Raw genomic sequence first — 20,000 nt, 5'->3', positions numbered from 1 at the left:
CGAAAAGAAAAAGATGTTGATCTGAAGAGGAAGCTAGAGGAGCTGAAGGTCCCTCTCCCAGTAAGGACACAAAGAGCCGTAGACCTGGCATGCGAAAAGGGCGCCTCTAGTTGGCTTACTGCAATTCCACTGAAAGACTTGAATTTTGACCTAAGCAAGCGGGAATTTCGTGATGCACTGAGGCTACGCTATGACTGGCCCATTCCCGATAGCCCATCTGTATGCATATGCGGCTGCAGCTTTACCGTGGACCACGCCATGATATGCCAGCGAGGCGGCCTAATCATACAACGTCATAACGAGATACGTAACCTGGAGGCGGAGCTACTAGATATGGTTTGCTACGACGTAGCAATCGATCCCACCTTACAACCCCTTTCCGGGGAGGAGCTCAACAGGAGAGCAAACAAAGCACCAGAAGCCCGTCTCGATGTGCACTGCCGTGGATTCTGGGAGAGACAACGGGCCGCCTTTTTTGATATACGGGTATGTCACCCGAATGCGGACTCGTATAAAGAGCTTAGGTCCAAACAGGTATATAAATTGCTCGAAGATGAAAAGAAGCGGAAATATGCATCCAGAATAATAGAAGTCGAGAATGGCACTTTTACGCCCTTGGTTTTCACCACAACAGGAGGTATGTCTAAGGAGTGTCAGCGGTACCATTCCAGACTTGCCGAGCTCATCTCTTCAAAGAAGCAGGAGGACTATGCAACAACAATCGCATGGATGCGAACGAAAGTGTCCTTCGCCATCCTGCGGACTGCCCTAGTTTGTTTGAGGGGAACAAGGTCACGGAGAAGAAAGACAAATATACAGGAGAATGACTTAAAGATAGAGAAGGGACTTGCTGGACTGACATAGGTCTATAATCCAGACCTTCCTTTCATCCTTTTTAATACGTACAATAATGTCATTTATCATTATCATTAACCTCAAACGCTACATGTTCTGTTTTTGTTTTGTCTTACTTTTTTTCTTTCAGGAATTATGTAAGTTATCTTACAATGGCACAACTGGTACGGCTGGTACTTATGCAGTGGCACTTACATTAGAAGATTTCCCGGCTGAAACAACGGATTTCAGCAGTGTTGCTGCATTCAGTAGAGTGGGACTTCATTTTTTGGTTATAATTAGCGAAAAAATCGGAGCTTGCGATGACGTTCCCACGTTTACGGAATCTACTCCAAAAGACGGTGAATGCACAGAAGTCCAGATTGGATCAGCATATCGAGAAACCATCGAGGCCACAATATCGAGCCCCTCGAAACAGTATGTTTTATTTTCTGTAGTTTTTGTCAGCGTGTCCCTCTTGGATGTGGTCTTGTTTTAATGACAGCCTTTTTCTTGACAGCCTTTTAATTCAAGTCAATTCAGTTTTTTTTAACACACACAAATATTACAGAGAATTAACATTAAGAAATCACCGTATATCACGATAAAGGAATCCAGGTGGCCCTGGGATTCCAGATCCCAGCCCACGGGAATTCGGATCCGAATCGTGGATTCCGGATTCCAAACTCACGGGCTCCACCGAAACGGATCCTGGATTCCATCGAAATCCGCGGATTCTGGATTCCATACAATGGATTCCGGATTCCAAAGCTTGACATTTGCTGAATTTCATCGGGCGAAAGAAAATAAAGGAATACAGTGTGAGACAACAATTTAGAATAAAGGGTATTTTTTCGTGGACCGACTACCAACTACCTAGCCACTAACTTCCAAAGAAATAATGATAAGTACAACTAAAGGATTATACTATTATCTTCAATTGCAGAATTGTGGAAATAGTGACATCATCTCCTTTAGGTATGCATCTCACTTCTCTGCAGTATTATGCAGGAGTCTACTACCGGAGCATCACATGGTATCCTAGCCAATATCAAGTTGGACAGCAGTCGTTCTGCTTCAAAGCCGTTGACTCGAGTGGGTAGGTGACAGTCGAGTAACAAAACAGATTCTAAGAGACTTCTTCTCATTCGGCTTTATTTCAATCTAGGGTATTAACTAAAACAAAAGGAATGTATCTTTGAGTTTTTTCACAATCTGCTATCCATATCTATGTACAGGTTTTATCGTGAACATATGGTGCTTCCGGGAGACAATGTATGGCTCCCTTACTTTTAATAAGTTCTACTTAAAAATTGCTGTCAACACTTTGTTGTTACATTGTTTCTTTTTTGTTTTCTCTATTTTCAGTATGGAAAGCGAGTACCGATGTAGTACAATTCTTGTGGGTCTAAGTGAGTATTCTAAAAAAATTCTGTTATTTAGCTATATCTGTACTATTATTTACTTATGCACTATTAATTCTTATGTACCACTACTTAACCAGACGTGTAGACCATTAAGTTAATCATCATGTAGTCTATGTGAAATAAGAGAATCTCACACGGTTGTGAAATTCCGTGATCTACATGGCGAGTCCATGCATATACTATTACTATACATTTCTATAAATTAAAACAATTCTATTAAAATATGACACGATAATAATTAAGTTATGTACAATCAAGCAATGAAACGGCGGCGAAAGTGGGAAAACAAAGTTTTGGTACCTCATTCAAAACAGTAAACAACTTATTCATGTAAAAAAGGGTTTCTCTGGTTAAGAAAACTTTTAAAACGTAACTTTTGGCTTCCAGACCAAAGCCTTTAAAAACTATGATGTAAATGCATGAGATTGAAATATATAGTGGGGACCTAATATCGGCCAGACACGTTGTCATTAGTCTCTCGCTATTTATCCTTTTGGTCGCTTTGAAAACTCATTTACGGAGCTTTAATATCGGCTGCAGCGAAGTTAAACCTTCGCTTTGGACTGCTACTCTGTCATACAGGGCATTCTCAATCAAGGTATCTTGTTATCATCGGGTTAAGAATCCTGCAGTTAAATGGACCAAGCGAGGTCTAACAGTGATCTGCCTCACTGAGCCAGCTTACGCCTCACGCTTCGCCTGCACCGATTCCATCTTACTTTGTGGCGATATTCATCCCCAGCCGGGCCCTAACAACCCTGAAAGGCTTGGTATTAGGACCAATGTGGGCTCGGATCAGCCCACGCCTGCCCGAATAATGTACACTGCAAGTCAACTTCTATCATTTAAGAATATTTCTCATCTCAGTGCCCATGCAATCGACGACCTGGCATTAACATGCTTTCAACAAGCAGGCATTCTTCGTGGTTCTGCTAATTATACTGTTACTCCATCTAGGATTCAGGTACATGTAACTAAATACTGTCTGCGTCGTTCGCCTCGTCGGCTCAATCGGGCGAATTTGGCAAATTGTATTAACTTGTCGTCCATGGCTGATTATGATAATAACCCGACTAGATCTCGGTGTTCCCCTGAGACCCAACACAGTGGAAAAAGCATTGTAACTCACCCGTCACGCAACAGCGCAACGAGACCCAGCGCTTCTCTTATTGGACGCGGGAAAGACTGGTCTGCGTGAAGTTATCTCAGGTCTATTCCACTTTCTCGCCATGTTGGACAAAAAGGTTACGATCTTCCCAGTTTTTACTTGGCCAACGCGTGTTCTCTTGAAAAGAAGTTTGACGAGCTTACTGCTCAGCTTCTATCTACTCGCATGGATATCGCAGTCATCAATGAGTCATGGTTTAATGATAGGATTGATGATAGTGTCCTTACCATCCCGGGCTATGTTTTACAGCGGCGAGACCGTCCAACTCGTGGAGGTGGTGTCTGCACTTTTGTCTCATCTAGCATCCCCTTCAAAAGGAGGACCACGAATGCATGTGGCTATGGCTTCGCCCTCCGCGCCTGCCCCGTCCATTCTTTGGCATCGTCGTTGGTGCTATGTATTTTCCGCATGCACCCGCTGACGAACAGCGCCCGGGGCTCGTGCTAGTTATATCATCGAGTGTCTTGACTCTGTTAAGTCCGCACATCCAGACTGCGGGGTGGTTCTTTTAGGTGATTTTAACACTCTGGACGTTGAGAACATTCTAACAAACCACACCCTAAAACAGCTTGTTCGCGAGCCCACTACGGGTAATAGTGTTTTAGACTTAGTGATATCAAATTTAGCTTCTTACTATAACAAGCCTGTTGTAAGCGCGCACTTAGGGTCTTCTGACCACTGTTCGGTTCACTGGGTACCCAACTCTAGCTATGGCTCTAGCAAACTGACGGCTAAGAAAAAAGTAGTTAAAATGCGTCGCTTTCCTGAGTCGGCTCTCAATGCCTTTGGGAGATGGGTTAGTGCACATAGCTGGTTTGCACATACATGCGCAGTTGATTACTTACCGGTGGACAGTCTGACAACGTCGTTTTCTGATGACCTCTGCAACACAATCAACATCTACTTCCCGGATAAGAGTGTCAAAATACATTCGACTGATAAACCCTGGATGTCTGCCGAAATTAAATCGCTAATTTTGGAGCGGCAGCGCGCGTATCATTCTGGATCTAATGAAAAATGGCGACTCCTCAGGAATAAAGTGCGCATGGAAATCTGTAAGCGCAAGAAGGAATTCTTCGCCCGCAAGGTGAAGAGTCTTAAAACATCAGACCCTAGAAGCTGGTGGAGCCTGGTGAGCAAGCTTGCTGGCAAATCTTCTACTGATTCCGAGTTAAGCTATCCTGACGATCATGGCAACATTATCTCGGGTAAAACCCTTGCCACTCGTCTGAACAGTTATTTTATATCCGTTACATCTGACATCCAACCACTCGATACCGCCGCCCTCCCTGCATACTTACCATCGTCGGATCAACCTCCAACTATTACCACCTCAGCCGTATGTCGTAAGCTACTTGGTCTTAGTGCCTGCAAGGCTTCAGGGCCGGATGGTATTCCTGCGCGCCTCCTCAAAGAATTTGCACTCGAGCTTGCCGAACCGGTAACTGCGATCTTCAATTGCTCAGTGTCATCTGGCGTGTTTCCAGAACGGTGGAAGGACTCCCATCTAACACCCGTCCCAAAGGTCAAACCGGTCGCAGGTGATGGGGACCTAAGACCTATCGCCCTGACCCCAGTGCTCTCTAAGGTGCTAGAAGATTTCTTCGTCGAGTGGCTGACAGACGACGTTAAACACCATATTGACCCCCAACAGTTCGGCAGCCTTAAAGGTTCTTCTACAACCTACTGCCTTCTGGATATGCTGCACAACTGGCTGTCGTCTCTTGACTGCCCTGGCAAGTTCCTCCGCGTGTGCTTTCTAGACTTTAGTAAAGCATTTGATCATATTGACCATACCATCTTGGTGACCAAGCTAATCCATCTAGGTGTTAGAGGTTGGTTGATCAGTTGGATATGCAGCTTCCTCAGTGGTCGCCGCCAGGCTGTTAAGCTCTTGGACTCCATCTCAGGGTGGATGCCCGTACTTGCTGGTGTCTCCCAGGGCACCAAATTGGGTCCAATCCTCTTTTTGATAATGATTAATGACCTGGCTATTCACTCTCCCCTCCGCTCGATCTACTGGAAGTACGTCGACGACGTTACAATATCTGAGGTCACCAGTTTGGGCGAGGCGTCCTCTCTGCAGAACGACATTAACTGCATTTCGCAATGGGCCCAGCAGAACAACATGAACCTCAACCCTAAAAAATGCAAGATCATGACCATTTGTCCCCTCAAAACCAAGCCTGTCCCTCTAGTGCTGTCCATCAATAATTTACCCCTAGAGGCTGTGTTATCTTACAAAGTACTTGGTCTGACCCTGTGTGACACCCTAAAGTGGAACGATAACACCAACGAAATCGTTTCCAAGGCGTCTAAGCGACTGCACATTCTCAGGGTCTTGAAGCGCGCCGGAGTCCCTCCAGTGGACCTTGTCACAGAGGAAACTTCTTTTACGTTGTCAAAATTTCTGCATCAATGATACCACCATCGATTCCAGACATGCTAGGAAGTTCAAAAACCTTAGTGACGATGCAGAAAACGTGGACCAATTCTCCTCGTCAATCAACAAAGATAATTGGGTTGTGAACCTGTTCAGCAAACCGCTATCTCAAACAAAACGTTCTCTCCTTGGGAAAGGCCAAAAATTTACTCCAACCCGAGCAATGATTCCTGTCAAACAAATCGTCTGTGAAATTGAAGCAGCAGTCGCCGATTTACCAGATGTTACTAAAGATTCTACACGCACCACAGCAACATCACTAAACCTCAGAAGAAAACAGTAAAAGCGCTGAAATAAGACCAATCTCGTATAATAATGAAAGCCGACAAAGGAAATTGTTTTGTTGTTACGGATAGATCTGATTATGACAAAAAGATGGAAGCTTTGCTTAGCGACCAAATCACCTACCTACAAAATAAAAAGGATCCTTTCCCTAAACTAAAATAAGATCTTAGCCAGAGATTATTGGAATTCACGAAACAAAACAGACTCCGCTGGACTGATGCTTCTTCACCTGCAATCCGTGATTCAATAAAACACCACAAATCTGGCTACCCCATTCGACCAGTTGTTTCTTGGATTGGTTCTGCCCTTTACAATACATCGAAATTTTGGCACCCATCCAGAATCGCAATGGCTACTCTGTTCTTAATTCTTCTAAGTTTTCCAAAGACGTGGCAGACATGAAGATAATGGGCGATGAAATAATGGTTTCCTTTGACGTTGTTTCCTCTTTTCACAGTCACCCCAATTCCGAAAGCCTGTGCTTATATTTGTAAAAAAATAGAGGATGATAATACTTTGCAGTCAAGAACCAACCTCACCACTGATGATGTTATCTCGCTGCTGGAATTTGTTCTTTTCAACAGTTTTTTGTCTATAATGATTTTTTCTACAAACAAATACATGGTTGTACCATGGGAATCTCCTTCACTCTTCGCCAACCTTTGTAAGAATCAGCCATATCGTCCACGAGAGTCCCTCCCCCCCCGCCCCCCCAAAATTCTGGAACAGATATGTTGATGACAGTTTTGTCACGGTCAAGAAAGATTGCGTACCTGAATTCCACGACAAATTAAACTCTCTAGATGCCATAGTCTCCATTAAGAATAGTTTCGTAGTCATTGACGTCTTTCGTAAACCAACGCTCACGGACAGATATTTGGACTTTAATTCCCATCATGAGAAAAAACAAAAAATAAGTAATAATTAATTAATTAATAATTAATAATAAAATGCAAGATCATGACCACTTGTCCCCTCAAAACCAAGCCTGTCCCTCCAGTGCTGTCCATCAATAATTTACCCCTAGAGGCTGTGTTATCTTACAAAGTACTTGGTCTGACCCTGTGTGACACCCTAAAGTGGAACGATAACACCAACGAAATCGTTTCCAAGGCGTCTAAGCGACTGCACATTCTCAAATCTCCTTCCTCCTTCAACAAATCTCCTTCCTAGATACCATAGTCTCCATTAAGAATAGTTTCGTAGTCATTGACGTCTTTCGTAAACCAACGCACACGGACAGATATTTGGACTTTAATTCCCATCATGAGAAAAAACAAAAAATAAGTACTGCCTCTACCCTCCTAAACGGTGCTTGTAACCTACCGAATACAGTGGAAGGGAGATCGTGTGAAGTTATCCACCTGCCGTCATCTCTAACGTATTAAAAAAGAAATAAACCTTCCCGGAACGTATTCCTGTTTTTCAATCTGATTGAAAATAAATCCACCGCTATGACCTGCTTTTCTTATGTCCGTGGAATCACAGAACCCTCACACGCTTAACGCTGTTAAAATGTAAATGCTTTCTTTATAGTGGAAGTACACTTAGCTATCAAGCTAGTTTACAGGCAATTCAAACTTAACAGAAACATTACTGAGAACCCCGACTGGCGGGAGGCAACCAGTTGGCTATTTACAAAGCGTGGTAGAGTTGAATCCGGGACAACCGGAAACAAATCCAAGCCAGAGGTTAGAACAGGATTTGAACCCGGAGCAGCCGCATGCAAACCCAAGGCCCTAACCACTGGACCACACTGCTTCCACAAGACCCTGCAACAAGAATTCCCTTTCCCCAAGTCTAGGCCTCCTATTGAACTTCAAACCAATGTGGTGTATAAAAACTCCCTTGCGCCGATTGTCCGTGGCGCCACATTGGTGAGACTGGACGGTGTTTTTCAACGAGGAAAAAAGGAACACATAAGACTGGCGCTAATATTGCAGCTCACGCTTGGCGCAATAATCACTCTATTGACTTCAATAATGCCAGAGTAATTGACAAGGGAAACGTTGGAATCTTGGCACACCGCTAACACTAATGAAGCAAACGATAACTCCAAGCCTTTGCCAAAACGATTATACTAGATTAGCACATTTTTTCCTTTTACCGTTTTTATAATTTTTTCGCACTTCCACTTTGTATACATTTCCATCTCGCGCATTTACATCTTAGTTTTTAAAGACTTTAGTCTGGAAGTCGAAAGCTTACGTTTTTATTTTTTTCTTAACCAGAGAACGCTTTTTTACATGAATATGTTTCCAAAACCTGGTTACTCTTCCGTTTTTAATAATAAATATCTTGTTAGTAGATTGAGTAAAATGGTGTGATCTATGTTGTGTAGACGATCTTGCACAATTTTTTTGAATTTAGCGAACAGTTATGAACAAATGTGGAAAAGGGGAAGGAAACAAGATAAGCAAACATAAATTTGGCATCATGGAGAACAGCACCGTTTTAATTTTATTTTGCTAGGTAACACACCTCGAGTCATAACGGAAAGCCGAGAGCCGAAAAACCCAGTCAGTAAAACTGGACGTGAATTTTTGTGGTTCAGGATACAATTTGACAGAGTGGTAAGATGAGTCATAAAAATTAATGAAGTAAGAAGAAAAGTACTATTATAATTTCAAACACATGAGGAACTAATGAAAGAAGAGATGAGAAAACCAGACGAAATTACATTACCAGAAAAAGGTGACAGGCAAGGTTTGAGAAAAAGAATGGCCTTTTTCTTAAAACCTTTAACTATCTACCAAATAAGATTTCAGAATTATTAGGGGAATTTCAATATCATTATGTCCATTTTCCTCCTTATTAAGGAAATGCCCTAAGTTTCCTATAAGATCCTTTGATATTGTCTTGGTGGATTCTTCGACACTTCGTAGCCTCAATTCAGACTGATTTAGGTGATATAGATTCTTTTTTATTTTTAATCAGATAAAGAAGCCAAGATCGACCTCCTACATAAGGCTCGTCATTGGTGGACAAACAGTTTACAAGGTTGACACACTCTCTGCACATGCCAAAATCAGCAGTGATCAGACAACCCTGCTGTTTGCGATTCCTTATGCAGCCATAAGTATGAAGGGTACCTACGCCATTTTGATAGATCGTGGTGCAGTAGTAGGGCAAGGCTGCTCTTATGATGGACCACCTACACCAGGAATTACTTCAACGAGCGAATGGCAGTTTAGCCCTAGCGGTATTTGTGGAACTGGATTTTCTCTTGCACCGCCTTGGTTTACTCATTGCGAAGGTGTGTTAGGACGAAAAGCTATCCAAAATTAGAAAAGACACAATCCTCCAATTCTTACGCATTTTTATCAGTGGTTGAAGCGACCTGTATTGAAGCCACACACTGCATATACTCTTTCTGTGGCCCTCAGATAAAAAAAACTTCTGGCTACAAAATATCTGAGAAAAAAAAAGGACATTTAATGTTAAGGTTACTGCGGGGCCTTTAAGGACGTTCGCGCCCAAAATGTTCCCACGTACAGATTTTTTTTTAAACTTGCCTCGCAGAAAGGTAATGGTCCACTTTTGCCAAAAGGCAAAAAAAAAAATGGGTGGTCACCGAGCTCGTTTTCGAGATACGGTGCATTTGTAAAAGCTTGCGTTATTTTAAGACGATCTTAACTTACAACTGTCAGCTATTTAAAAAAGGCTACATTAGTGAGTCAAACGTACTCAATTCAACATAACTAACATAACTAAATAAACTTTTGCAGATGATTTTTTTTTCTGAAACAAAACTTCGGTCGCACGAGAGCATAAAAGGTGAAATGTTTCTCACGTACAGATTTTTCTTTTTGGTTTTTGTTAAAATGGACAAGGGCAACCTCAATCCCACGCTATGACATTAATAAATTGATGGATTGATTGACAAAATCAGGAAAAGAAGTGATCTAGGGAAAGAAAAATGGGGGTCACCGAATATTCAAGAGAGTAAAATCGCTGCGAAGTTCTCAAAGCGATTGGCTATTTGCACTCACACGTCATTGCGTGACATTTCCGAGAAGACCTGGGTCCACATCTATCCCATGATGCCACACGCTTTCACGTTCCATTCTTGTGGAAAATGTTTGCGCTTTTAGTATCGTGTTTACCTTGGTGGTCTCCGATGCACGGCGTCTGCGTGACATGTGCGAAAAAATGTGCAGTAGCAATAAGCGCAAACGTCCTTAAGGCGGTCAAGATTATTTTAGACTTCTGTACCATCTGTAGAACTATCCATGACCTCCCCTTTTTCAACTTTGGAGAAGCGAGTACTTCCAAATTGTCCAAATCTGGTGCCTGAGTGTCGTTCATAGCAGGAGCCCATCTGGAGCGTGCAACTTCCATACAGCGTCTGTGAAACGGTGTTTTCACAAGTACGTTTCTTTTTAGACTAGCCCTTCCCGCGAATTAGGTAAAAAAACAAAGGGAGTTCCGGTTCGGTGACCCTATGACGTCAGCTTAATTTCTTGTAATTGGTCATCGGGCTCCTGTGGGAGTCTCATTCGCGGGAAATTCAATCTAAAAATAAATCGGTCTGTGAAAACGTTACACGAACACAGTAGAGTTGTAGGCTCCGGGTCATGGGTTCCTGGTCAAAGTTATTATTACAGATCAGTTGCCGGAATATGGGGCTGGGTCGCCAGCCGATCATGCGCATTGCGGGCTAAAAAATTAACTTTTGTGTACACGCGGGCCAAGGGAGATTAATCCTCCTGACATTAGACGAGGAAAAAACTCATCAAAGGCAGCGTATGCGATATTCTTAGCTATCCACGCTATAGCGACAGTCATTTTGGAAAGATAAGCTGATACTCAATGGTGACGGGCTCCTTCCACTATAGAGATTTCTGGTCATTTTCTCTTAGCGACCTAGAAATAATAATACTGATGAAATGAGTCCTTCTGTTCTGTTCCAGACGTGAACGAATGTAGTTCTTATACCGGTTCCATTTCCATGCCGCTGCCCACCATGTCCTCGTCGATGCCGATGTCTGACTCAACAGGTGACTACGTTCGTCCATTCCGTTTACCCGTTCTTTAATTCTGTGTGTGCATCGATCCACGTAATCACTTAACCGTCGTAACGAACCGATTAAGGGAATTTTAAACGGTAAAGAGAGTTAGAGATCACAAGATTTCCTAGTCTTGTCATGTTGTAAACAAAACGTTTGGCTTCTCTTGGTTCTTATTTTAAGCTAGCTGTCTTTCCAAAAGGAAAAACAAATGTAGTAATAAGCTATTTAAGGCAAGCTTGTGTGAACTGCCTTATCGTGCAATTATTCATTTGTAAATGTTAGGAAAACGGAAGCTAATCCTATGCGTGATTTTCTCTTACAGGCACACCAATGTCATCAGTCGCATTATTTTCAATGCCTTATTACGAGCTGCAAGTTCCTTCGGACTTCCGATTTAACATTACATCAGACTGTGATCAGATTTGCACGAATACACCAGGGAGTTTCATTTGTTCGTGTGCTATTGGATATGGACTGGCCTCTGATGGAATATCCTGCTTGGGTTAGCCCGCGTATATGTAATTTTAAGGAATCTAATAGGACTAATTAGCCTTGTCTATTAGAAGCATGCTTCTAAATTACAGGATTATGATGATGACAGAAAAATAATAGTAATAATAATAATAATAATAATCACTTTATTTAAGTGTCAAGGTTTTTTAGCCGAGCCAAGGGCTCTACTAATTTGTGAGACTTCAGAACAAATCAAGTGTTGTTTTTTTTTAGAAGAGGGGAAAATCGGAGTACCCGGAGTTTACAAATCGCTCGGAGCAAAGTAGACAACCAATAACTTCAACCCACATGTGGCGTCGAGTCCGGGAATCGATGCTGGGCTACATTGGTGGAGGGCGAATGCTCTCATCACTGCGCTAGCCCTGCTCCCCTGCTTCCAAACTCCTTTCATATATAAGGAAACAATGTTCACAGTGATAGGTTTGCGGCAACTTGTAAATAACTTTGAAGTGTCATTTGCTTCAGCCTATTTGAAAAAACAATCCCGAACATCGACAATTCTGAGCTCGTAGGCTCACGACACTTATCACCAAACGCCGACAGGTTGGCTTAATTGGTTGAGCATCGGACTACAGTGAGGATGGCCGTTGAGGTTTTAACTCGGGCTGCACCAACACTCGTGGTCCTTAAACAAGTGAGAAGAAAGTGCTGCCTTTGTAATCACTTATGCGAATGGTCAGACTTTTAAGTCCTCTTGGATAAGGACAATGAATTATAATTGCCGTTTCAGAACACCTGCGGGTCACGGGCACGGAGTTCCTGGTATTGTGGTGTCGCCTTGCTTCAGCAATGTGGTCAACTCAGCGCAATCTTTTGCCTCTCGATGAGACCACATAACAGTAACAGACAGACCTCAAATTGAAGGTGTCCAAATGTTAAAACTGGTGATAAGTTCAATGGAAGAAATGGTGTTTTTAGTCCGTTTAAACCACTAGGAATCAGTGCCAGAGATGTTCAAGTATTATCCTAGTGTTTACTGACAACATGTGCCATTAATCTATCAAGGGCCGTCGATAGATCGAAAAAAAGAGAGATATAAATCTTATAAAGGGAAGAATGTACTGAAACGGTCACAAATACCACTGCGGATACGCGATGATCTTCTTGGCAAAATTTGTCGCAGTTTAAGAAAGAAGTTCAACTTCACTGAGCAGTTTTTGTTGATGCTGCTGTTGTTTGACAAAAAAAGGCAAAGACAGACAGTGCGATTGCAGTACAGACTTCTCCACCAGTAGTAATGAGCCATCAATCGATCAGGGAGCTTTTCAAAGACGCAGTTGGGTCAGTCCTCATGCCAGTGTAAGGTCATGTCCCGGTCCGGTGGCTTTCAAAATGGTGGCCAAATTTGATGTCGCAGGGGCCGCACTAAATGAAGAATTTTTCAAGGATAACATGGTCAATTTTATTGAATTTAGCAACGATAGGATTGCTATGTTGATAATAAATTAGCAAATGGTACTTATTTGGATTAAACGGTACGAGGTGTGATGGTTTAAAACGAAAGCTTTCGGCCTTCGAGCAAATCAGGCGAGCAGGAAAGTTTCGAGTCATGAATAGGAGGTTCATGAAAGGGTCTACTAGGCTACGAGTGTGTGTAATTTCAACTCTTAGTTCGCCATATCAATCCCTTCAAATTTCATCAGGTGACAGCGCGGAAAGAGCAGCGGAAAACTAGAGTTATTGAATTGCCGGTATTTTCAACTGCATAACATGTATCAAAGCTGAGCATCTATACCTCTGGGATTTTTCCACCTATCCCGAGAAAAAAAGAGTTGACTTATCTTTACGGAGTGGGGGGTAAGTTCAATCTGGTTTTAGTTCATTCTTCTCTGCTGTTGCATTGATTTAGAACTCTGTTGAGATTATGATATTCCAAGGGCACAGCAATTGCTTGTGCAAACAGTATGTACTCCACCATTGCCTAGATTCGACTTATTTGAGAAAAGAACAGAGTTGAGGTTCATGAAAATATTACACCGTTTTGAGCAAACGAAAATTCAAAGAATTCAGTCCTCTGAACCTGGAATGATTGTTACTTTGTGTTTACACAATTTGAAACTAGCCTATTGCCTTTGGTTCCATGGAATCCTGAAGTATAGAACAATGACAACATCAACACTATTATTCATCGACAGTGTTAACTGATAACACAATATTAATTGCTTTCCCTGCAAATTAATAACTACAAAGCTACTGGTAACAATGGTTGGGCAAGGAAAAAGTAATGACCCAACTTGCCAAAAAGGAAATAAAAATAATAATAACAAGACAAAGAAGTCCACCAAGGAGGTAGGCAAGTCAGCCAACGTTTTATGTGAAAAAGCACACGATCTGCAGGAAAACTAAAACTACAGTCGTCTACCTCAGTACATAAGATGTGTAGTGTATGTTGTACTCTGCATTTTCTGTTCTTCCTTGAAGTCAATGAAAATGTGATTTCCACCCTGTTAGAGGAAGAACACCAAGGTTGACAGGTAATCCTACCATGATCAGTTTATTTAGGGTAAGGCAGAAATGGTAAGCATGATAGAAGTGGCTGCATGCTAAGTAGAAGGGAACAGATTAACCCACTACCAGAGTTTGATTTGTGAAAAAGTTCAACAAGATGCTGTAATAAAGAAAAAGACACGTGACCAAGCTGGAAAGAAAGGCCTTGGCTTCCAGACTCCAAAAATGTTACACAAGGAAGAATTGGATTATGGCTTCAAATTTACACAAAAAATCTTAAAAAGAGGTTCAAGAAGATGCAAAACCAATTTTAAAATAACAGCAGCAGGAAACAAAATAATTTTAATATTCCCATTGAATAATAGCTCATTTCCGAGTTGCTGCATGCCTCAGTTTTAAAGCGAGTCCTGGTGCACAATCATTCAAATGGAAATGAGTTGCGTATTCTTATGCAAATCAAACTCATTTCCCTTACAATAGTTGAGCACCAAGACTCACTTCGAAACCGAGACAAACAGCAACTCGGAAATGGCCCCATTTATTGTTTCATTGTGGTTTACTATTTGCTTTGAAAAGGTTTTTCTAGGCTTGCCAGTTCAATATGATGACGATTGTAAGTACAGCATAAGTAAAAGTTCATTGGTGTGTTTTTTTTGAAAATATAATTTGGTGAGTTCTTTTAGGGATTTTAAGTCTATGAGACAGTCTTGTGATCTGAAATGGCTGCCATTATAACATTACTGTACAGAACAGATTCTTCGAGGTGCACAATGAAATGACAATGTTCTGGGAAAAAGCAAGTGATCTTCTGAAATACAAAACCACATAGCAACATTCCTTACACCTAAATTTAAAGCAATACCATATTTGTATTCATAATTTACTCCTTTATCTTCTGGTAAAAAAAGCAATAATATTTTTAACACTACAGTGACATTACAGTAAAGAGTATTATCACTTTTCTTTTAACTATTTTTGTAGTAATCACTTTATAATACTGTTATATATACACCAAATTTGATATCCAAATACAGCTACTTTCCAAAAGCACCCTATTGGAAAAAAATATTTTAAAGAAGACCGCACAGTACAACCCAACTTACAGAGAAATTTCCCTCGCGGGATGCAATCGGATCAAAAGAAAACAACCACAGTGGCACACTCTCAAAATTTTAGAATGTCCAGCAACTTAATAGCAAAACCAAAGAGATTATTTTAAAGGCCTGTGAGAAAAAAAAAAGATTAAAGACAGTAAAAAAGAAAACAACACACAAAGAAGCAAAGGAGAAGAGAAATCAAGAAAACAGGACCACTTCACATTCAAAAGTTACGTCACACTGGCATGAGTAGTGGCTCAACAAACGTCATTGGAAAACAATACAGTTAACCCCCCCCCCCCCCCCCCACCCCTTCCTAGTTCCCGTGAAAGAACACAGGGGCGGATCTAGGGAGAGTGAAGGGGGTGCGCACCCTCCTCAGATGACCTGCGGCTTTCTCATACAATGTTTGTCGGCGAAAGAAAAACCTCAACAGTCAGCTACGCCATTCCTTAGTGGTGCGCCCTTCCTAAGAATTGTATAAAAGAGTTTGATGTGAGACTCTGAGCATGGACTTTTTTAAGGGCTTCTTTACAACAACTGCTCAAGTTGTCAGTCAGTTCATGATTCCGACGACCTCCCGCTCAGAAATTAGACAAGGTATATTAAGTGGTGTGAAAGGACCCCAAACAGATGAACTTGTAGACTTTAAATATAATTATCAGCAAACACCCCCACCAACACACACAGCACCACACGAAGCTGAAGCGTTCGTAGAAAGAACTGTCTCTACTAGAACTTTTTGGAGCCACGGACGGCAACCAGAAGCGAGCTGTTTTCCCTTTTAACTTGTCTCCACGCAACCACATTTATATTTCTACTAATCCTTTCTCTATTAAAGCTGATCATTTTAAAAAATCTGGAAGACACTATTGTCCTGGCATGCAAAATATTCACTTCCGGTTGCCGTGCGCGTCACAAAAACGTCGTGTTCTTATAAGCTCCCTATTTTAGGTACTTACTCAAAAAAGGATGCCGTGTATTGTTATACGCGTCGTTCTTCAAGCGATGCCGCTACAGGAACACAATGGTGGCAGGGTATTCTGCAGTTACTCCTTTGTTTCTTTGGTATAGTTTTTTAACATAAGTAGCCAATCTTTAAGAGAAGAATTCATTAAATATTAATTTCCGTATTCTAAACAGATATCGATGAATGCTTGGTCAAAAATGGTGGTTGCAGCCATGACTGCTACAATTATCCTGGATCATTCTACTGTGGATGCCCAGAAGAAACAACTATGGCCGAAAATAATTTGACATGTATTGGTGGGTGAGAGAAGCAATATCAGTAGTGAGTAATAATGAAATGAGCCTTCAAACATTTTCTTGTTTCAGCTCTTACTAGATTTCAAAGTGTGGGAAACTTGACGTTCGTAGTTTCTCAAGCTTCTTGACCAACGGTGTGTCTGAAAACAAGTAAAGAAATAGAAGATTCTCACGGATAAAGCTTTGGTCTTTGGTTCTTTAATCCACGGAGGACTTGTACGGCCAGAAATGAAAAAATGCCTGTAACTAAAGCTTCTCAGACCAGCAGCTTCTGACGTCTTGCGAGTGATGTCAGTGGCGCTACTCGACGTCGTAACCGATTTTTTTTTTTACACGCGACATGGCTACTTTAATCAGATTTGTTCGAACCAGGCGCCCGTTTTGTCGAAAATCCCGATGCGTTTTCTTGCCCGAAAGACCATTTCACTACCTTCCGCTTGTTTTCATAAGCCGATCTTTTAACATGTTTTCAAGGTACCAAAACGCAAAATGATAAGAAGTTTAATAATATATGATATCTGCGTTTTTAAGGTACTTTCGAGAAACGGGTACCAGTCCCCCAAAATTCGAGTTTCCATGATCAATATCGATTTTATAAATCAATGTGGTTGTCGCGTTCTCAGTGTCGTAGACGCGTTGCGTAAGGCACTGGAGCTCGCCTGGTCAACCACAGTGAAGAACTAGGCGGTCAGCAAGATTCAACGCGTTTATTAAAATCAGGCTAGTTCGACTATTTACAGCACTTGCGGTGAAAACTAAAAGGAAACGTGTGATTTTGACGTCAGAAGAAACGAAAGCTACGATAATACTCTGTGTAGGAAAAAGAGGGAAAAACGAATTGCAAGGTCTAAAACCGTGACTTACGTCTGATCTTGACTCCGGGGGTAAGAATTCCAAATTTCTCCGATAACTCTTAACAGTGTGATAGACTCCTCACAACTGAGTAAACGTTCTTTAGGAAAAGACTAATCTAATGCATGCTTTCTGACGTAAAGGAAATAAAAATGAATAAAGCTTTGTACGCCTAGCCGAAGAACGGATATGTAATGATCATGCGATAAAATAAACAATGCTACAATTATGAAAGAAGAACAGTCCTTTAATGTAACTATGTTATTTTTTGCGGTTCAAGTAAAATCACGCATATCCCGAAATTAACCTCACTTAGCTAGTGTCAAACCTTCTTCTGTTCCCTGAGGGGCGTTCATTGAGAAAAGAAACTGAGACAGAAAGCTTAGTATACCTTTTTGGCTCTAAAAAACAAAATTCTAAATTCATTTATGTAGATCAAATATCCACATCACTTGTGATCAATACTACACTTTGCTTCGTCATGCAGCGTGCAACATTTTTTTTACGAAATCGTAACTGTTTCAAACGGATTTGAGTTTACTTCATAATCATCCGCATTTATTTCCAGAGCCTGGGGTGGATGTTAGATGCAGTGAAACAAACATCACCGTGTCTCTAGAGAAACAAACTTTCCGATACTTTACGGTCAACAATCTTCGTCTGCGCTATTCTTCATGCAGGCAAGTACCCAGTAATCCTCCACTAATACTTTAAGAAGCAGTCGAGTCATCAATTTTCTAAAATGTAACGCCATTTGAGTGACATTTTTAGAGTCACTGAGAAGTTATCAAGATTGAAGATAAGATAATAATGTTCCAAAGAATAATCTACCTGTTCTTTGATGAGGTTATTGAACCGTTGACAATAGTTTTCATTTCAGTGGAGCAACTGGGATGTAGGTGATGCATTGATGAAAAAGAAAATTGGTTAACAAAGAGCTAGGGCTCGGCATCGTCAGACTAAGAATAATTGAGCATGAAGATCAGTAACATTTCGTTCTGAACGTCTTCTAATTAATTGACAGTTGCATATTTTTGCGCAGGGCCACAGAGAACTCAACACACTTTCTTATTGATACCCCATTAAATGGCTGTGGAACACAGGTCAACGAAACGGAGGATAACATGATCTTTTGGAATCAAATTCTGGTGGATGCACTGGTCCTTGACGATGTCATCACTCGAACGCATGCTGTCGATCTTCCATTTTACTGCGTTTTTCCAAGAAAGAGAAGGATACAAATCAGCTTCCAATCCAAGAACATTTTCTTTGGTGTTGAAGGTAAATCCACCGTTAGTATATCACCTGGGTGCAGCCAATTTCACTCGAATTTTCGAATCCGAAGGTGAATTACAAGAATCCAAAATCAGTTTAATGATTTACTGTGTAAATCAAGGGTATTTTGTATACGACTTTCAACTAAATAACAGTAATTGTAAATTAATGGGTGTTACCATCATCTGTCGGATAATTTTTGTTTTTATCACGCATTTGTCATCTTTCTTATGATCGTCAGAACTTGTTTTCTTTTTCATTTCTTTTAAAAGCAATGTCCAATTGCTATCTTCATTATATTACTTCTCAGTTACGTTTTCGTTCTTCCGAAATTCAATATGTGGGGCATGAAAATTTTTAATGCAAAGTAGGACAACCATTAACCAAAGTGTCAAGTACTGTAACTTTCTTTGATTGCGTGATTTCAAAGTGCGAACACGTTGAGATTATCAGTTTGGTAAATGATTCTTGCGAAATGTAAGTTTTCTGTTTTACATTCCACAGGGGGATTTGGAAATTTTACTTTTAGAATGGACTTCTACAAAAGTGAATCGTACAACACACCCTACTCTGAGTACCCCATGGAAGTTGGTCTCGATGAGTATGTATTCGTTCAATACAGTGTTAAGTCCGCAGCTAAGTTGGTGATAATGGCTGAGAACTGTAGGGCCACCAAGGTTGCATCTTTTTACTCCTGGCCTCATTACACTATCATACACAATGGGTATGTATAAGCAGCACAGGATATGCAATTTCATTCTTCAATAATAATAATAATAATAATAATAATGATATTAATAATAATAATATGGGATTATAACATCCAGACTGACCACCAAATTAGTGCAAGGAGACCCGACGTTGTCGTTATTAACAAGCAAGAACAGACATGCCAAGTAATAGACATAGCAGCCAGTCCAAATATCTGCAACGACATAATGCGGTATTGAAAGTAATTTTTTTTGAGATGCTGCACAGCCTAGATCTAATGGACAGTGTACCGCCATGGTATTCACTGAGCGAGCCTAAACCTGTCTATCAAAATGACCGGGCGCAAGCCTTCTGGGATGTCCCTGTTTATGCAGATCATGTGACGGTGAGAGCTAACAGAATTGACGTCCGAATAGTGGATAGCACAGCAAAATCTGTCATCTTGCTGGAGATGAGCTGTCCTTGGATGAACAACAGGGAGATCAAGAGCTGCGAGAAGACGGAAAAGTATTCCCCATTGTGACTGGAATTGAAGAGGCAGTTTCCTGGATATCAAGTGAAACAGTTGAACATCGTAATGGACGTGTTAGGAGGATATAGTGAGGAACTGGAGATCACCATCCGAAGTCTTGTAGGAGTTAAAAAGGGGTAAAGAAGTATTGTTGAAAA

The 20,000-nt window shown here is 41.2% G+C and overlaps 1 protein-coding gene across 2 annotated transcripts in view; it reads left to right on the top strand.

Moving 5' to 3' along the window:
- Positions 1 to 20,000, top strand: part of LOC138018999 (uncharacterized) — a 48,855-nt gene that overhangs the window by 13,822 nt on the left and 15,033 nt on the right. For both annotated transcript variants that reach the window (XM_068865670.1, XM_068865677.1), the window contains exons 5-15: positions 986 to 1,272; positions 1,781 to 1,933; positions 2,203 to 2,246; positions 8,630 to 8,730; positions 9,095 to 9,413; positions 11,071 to 11,157; positions 11,492 to 11,671; positions 16,371 to 16,493; positions 17,914 to 18,025; positions 18,388 to 18,626; positions 19,125 to 19,344. In XM_068865670.1, coding sequence (XP_068721771.1) covers positions 986 to 1,272; positions 1,781 to 1,933; positions 2,203 to 2,246; positions 8,630 to 8,730; positions 9,095 to 9,413; positions 11,071 to 11,157; positions 11,492 to 11,671; positions 16,371 to 16,493; positions 17,914 to 18,025; positions 18,388 to 18,626; positions 19,125 to 19,344 — 1,865 coding nt within the window. The remainder of the gene's footprint in view (positions 1 to 985; positions 1,273 to 1,780; positions 1,934 to 2,202; positions 2,247 to 8,629; positions 8,731 to 9,094; positions 9,414 to 11,070; positions 11,158 to 11,491; positions 11,672 to 16,370; positions 16,494 to 17,913; positions 18,026 to 18,387; positions 18,627 to 19,124; positions 19,345 to 20,000) is intronic.

Source organism: Montipora capricornis, chromosome 2, assembly GCF_036669925.1.
Source record: "Montipora capricornis isolate CH-2021 chromosome 2, ASM3666992v2, whole genome shotgun sequence".
Classification (NCBI taxonomy): Eukaryota; Metazoa; Cnidaria; class Anthozoa; order Scleractinia; family Acroporidae; genus Montipora; species Montipora capricornis.
This window is presented reverse-complemented; position numbering and strand designations above follow the sequence as displayed.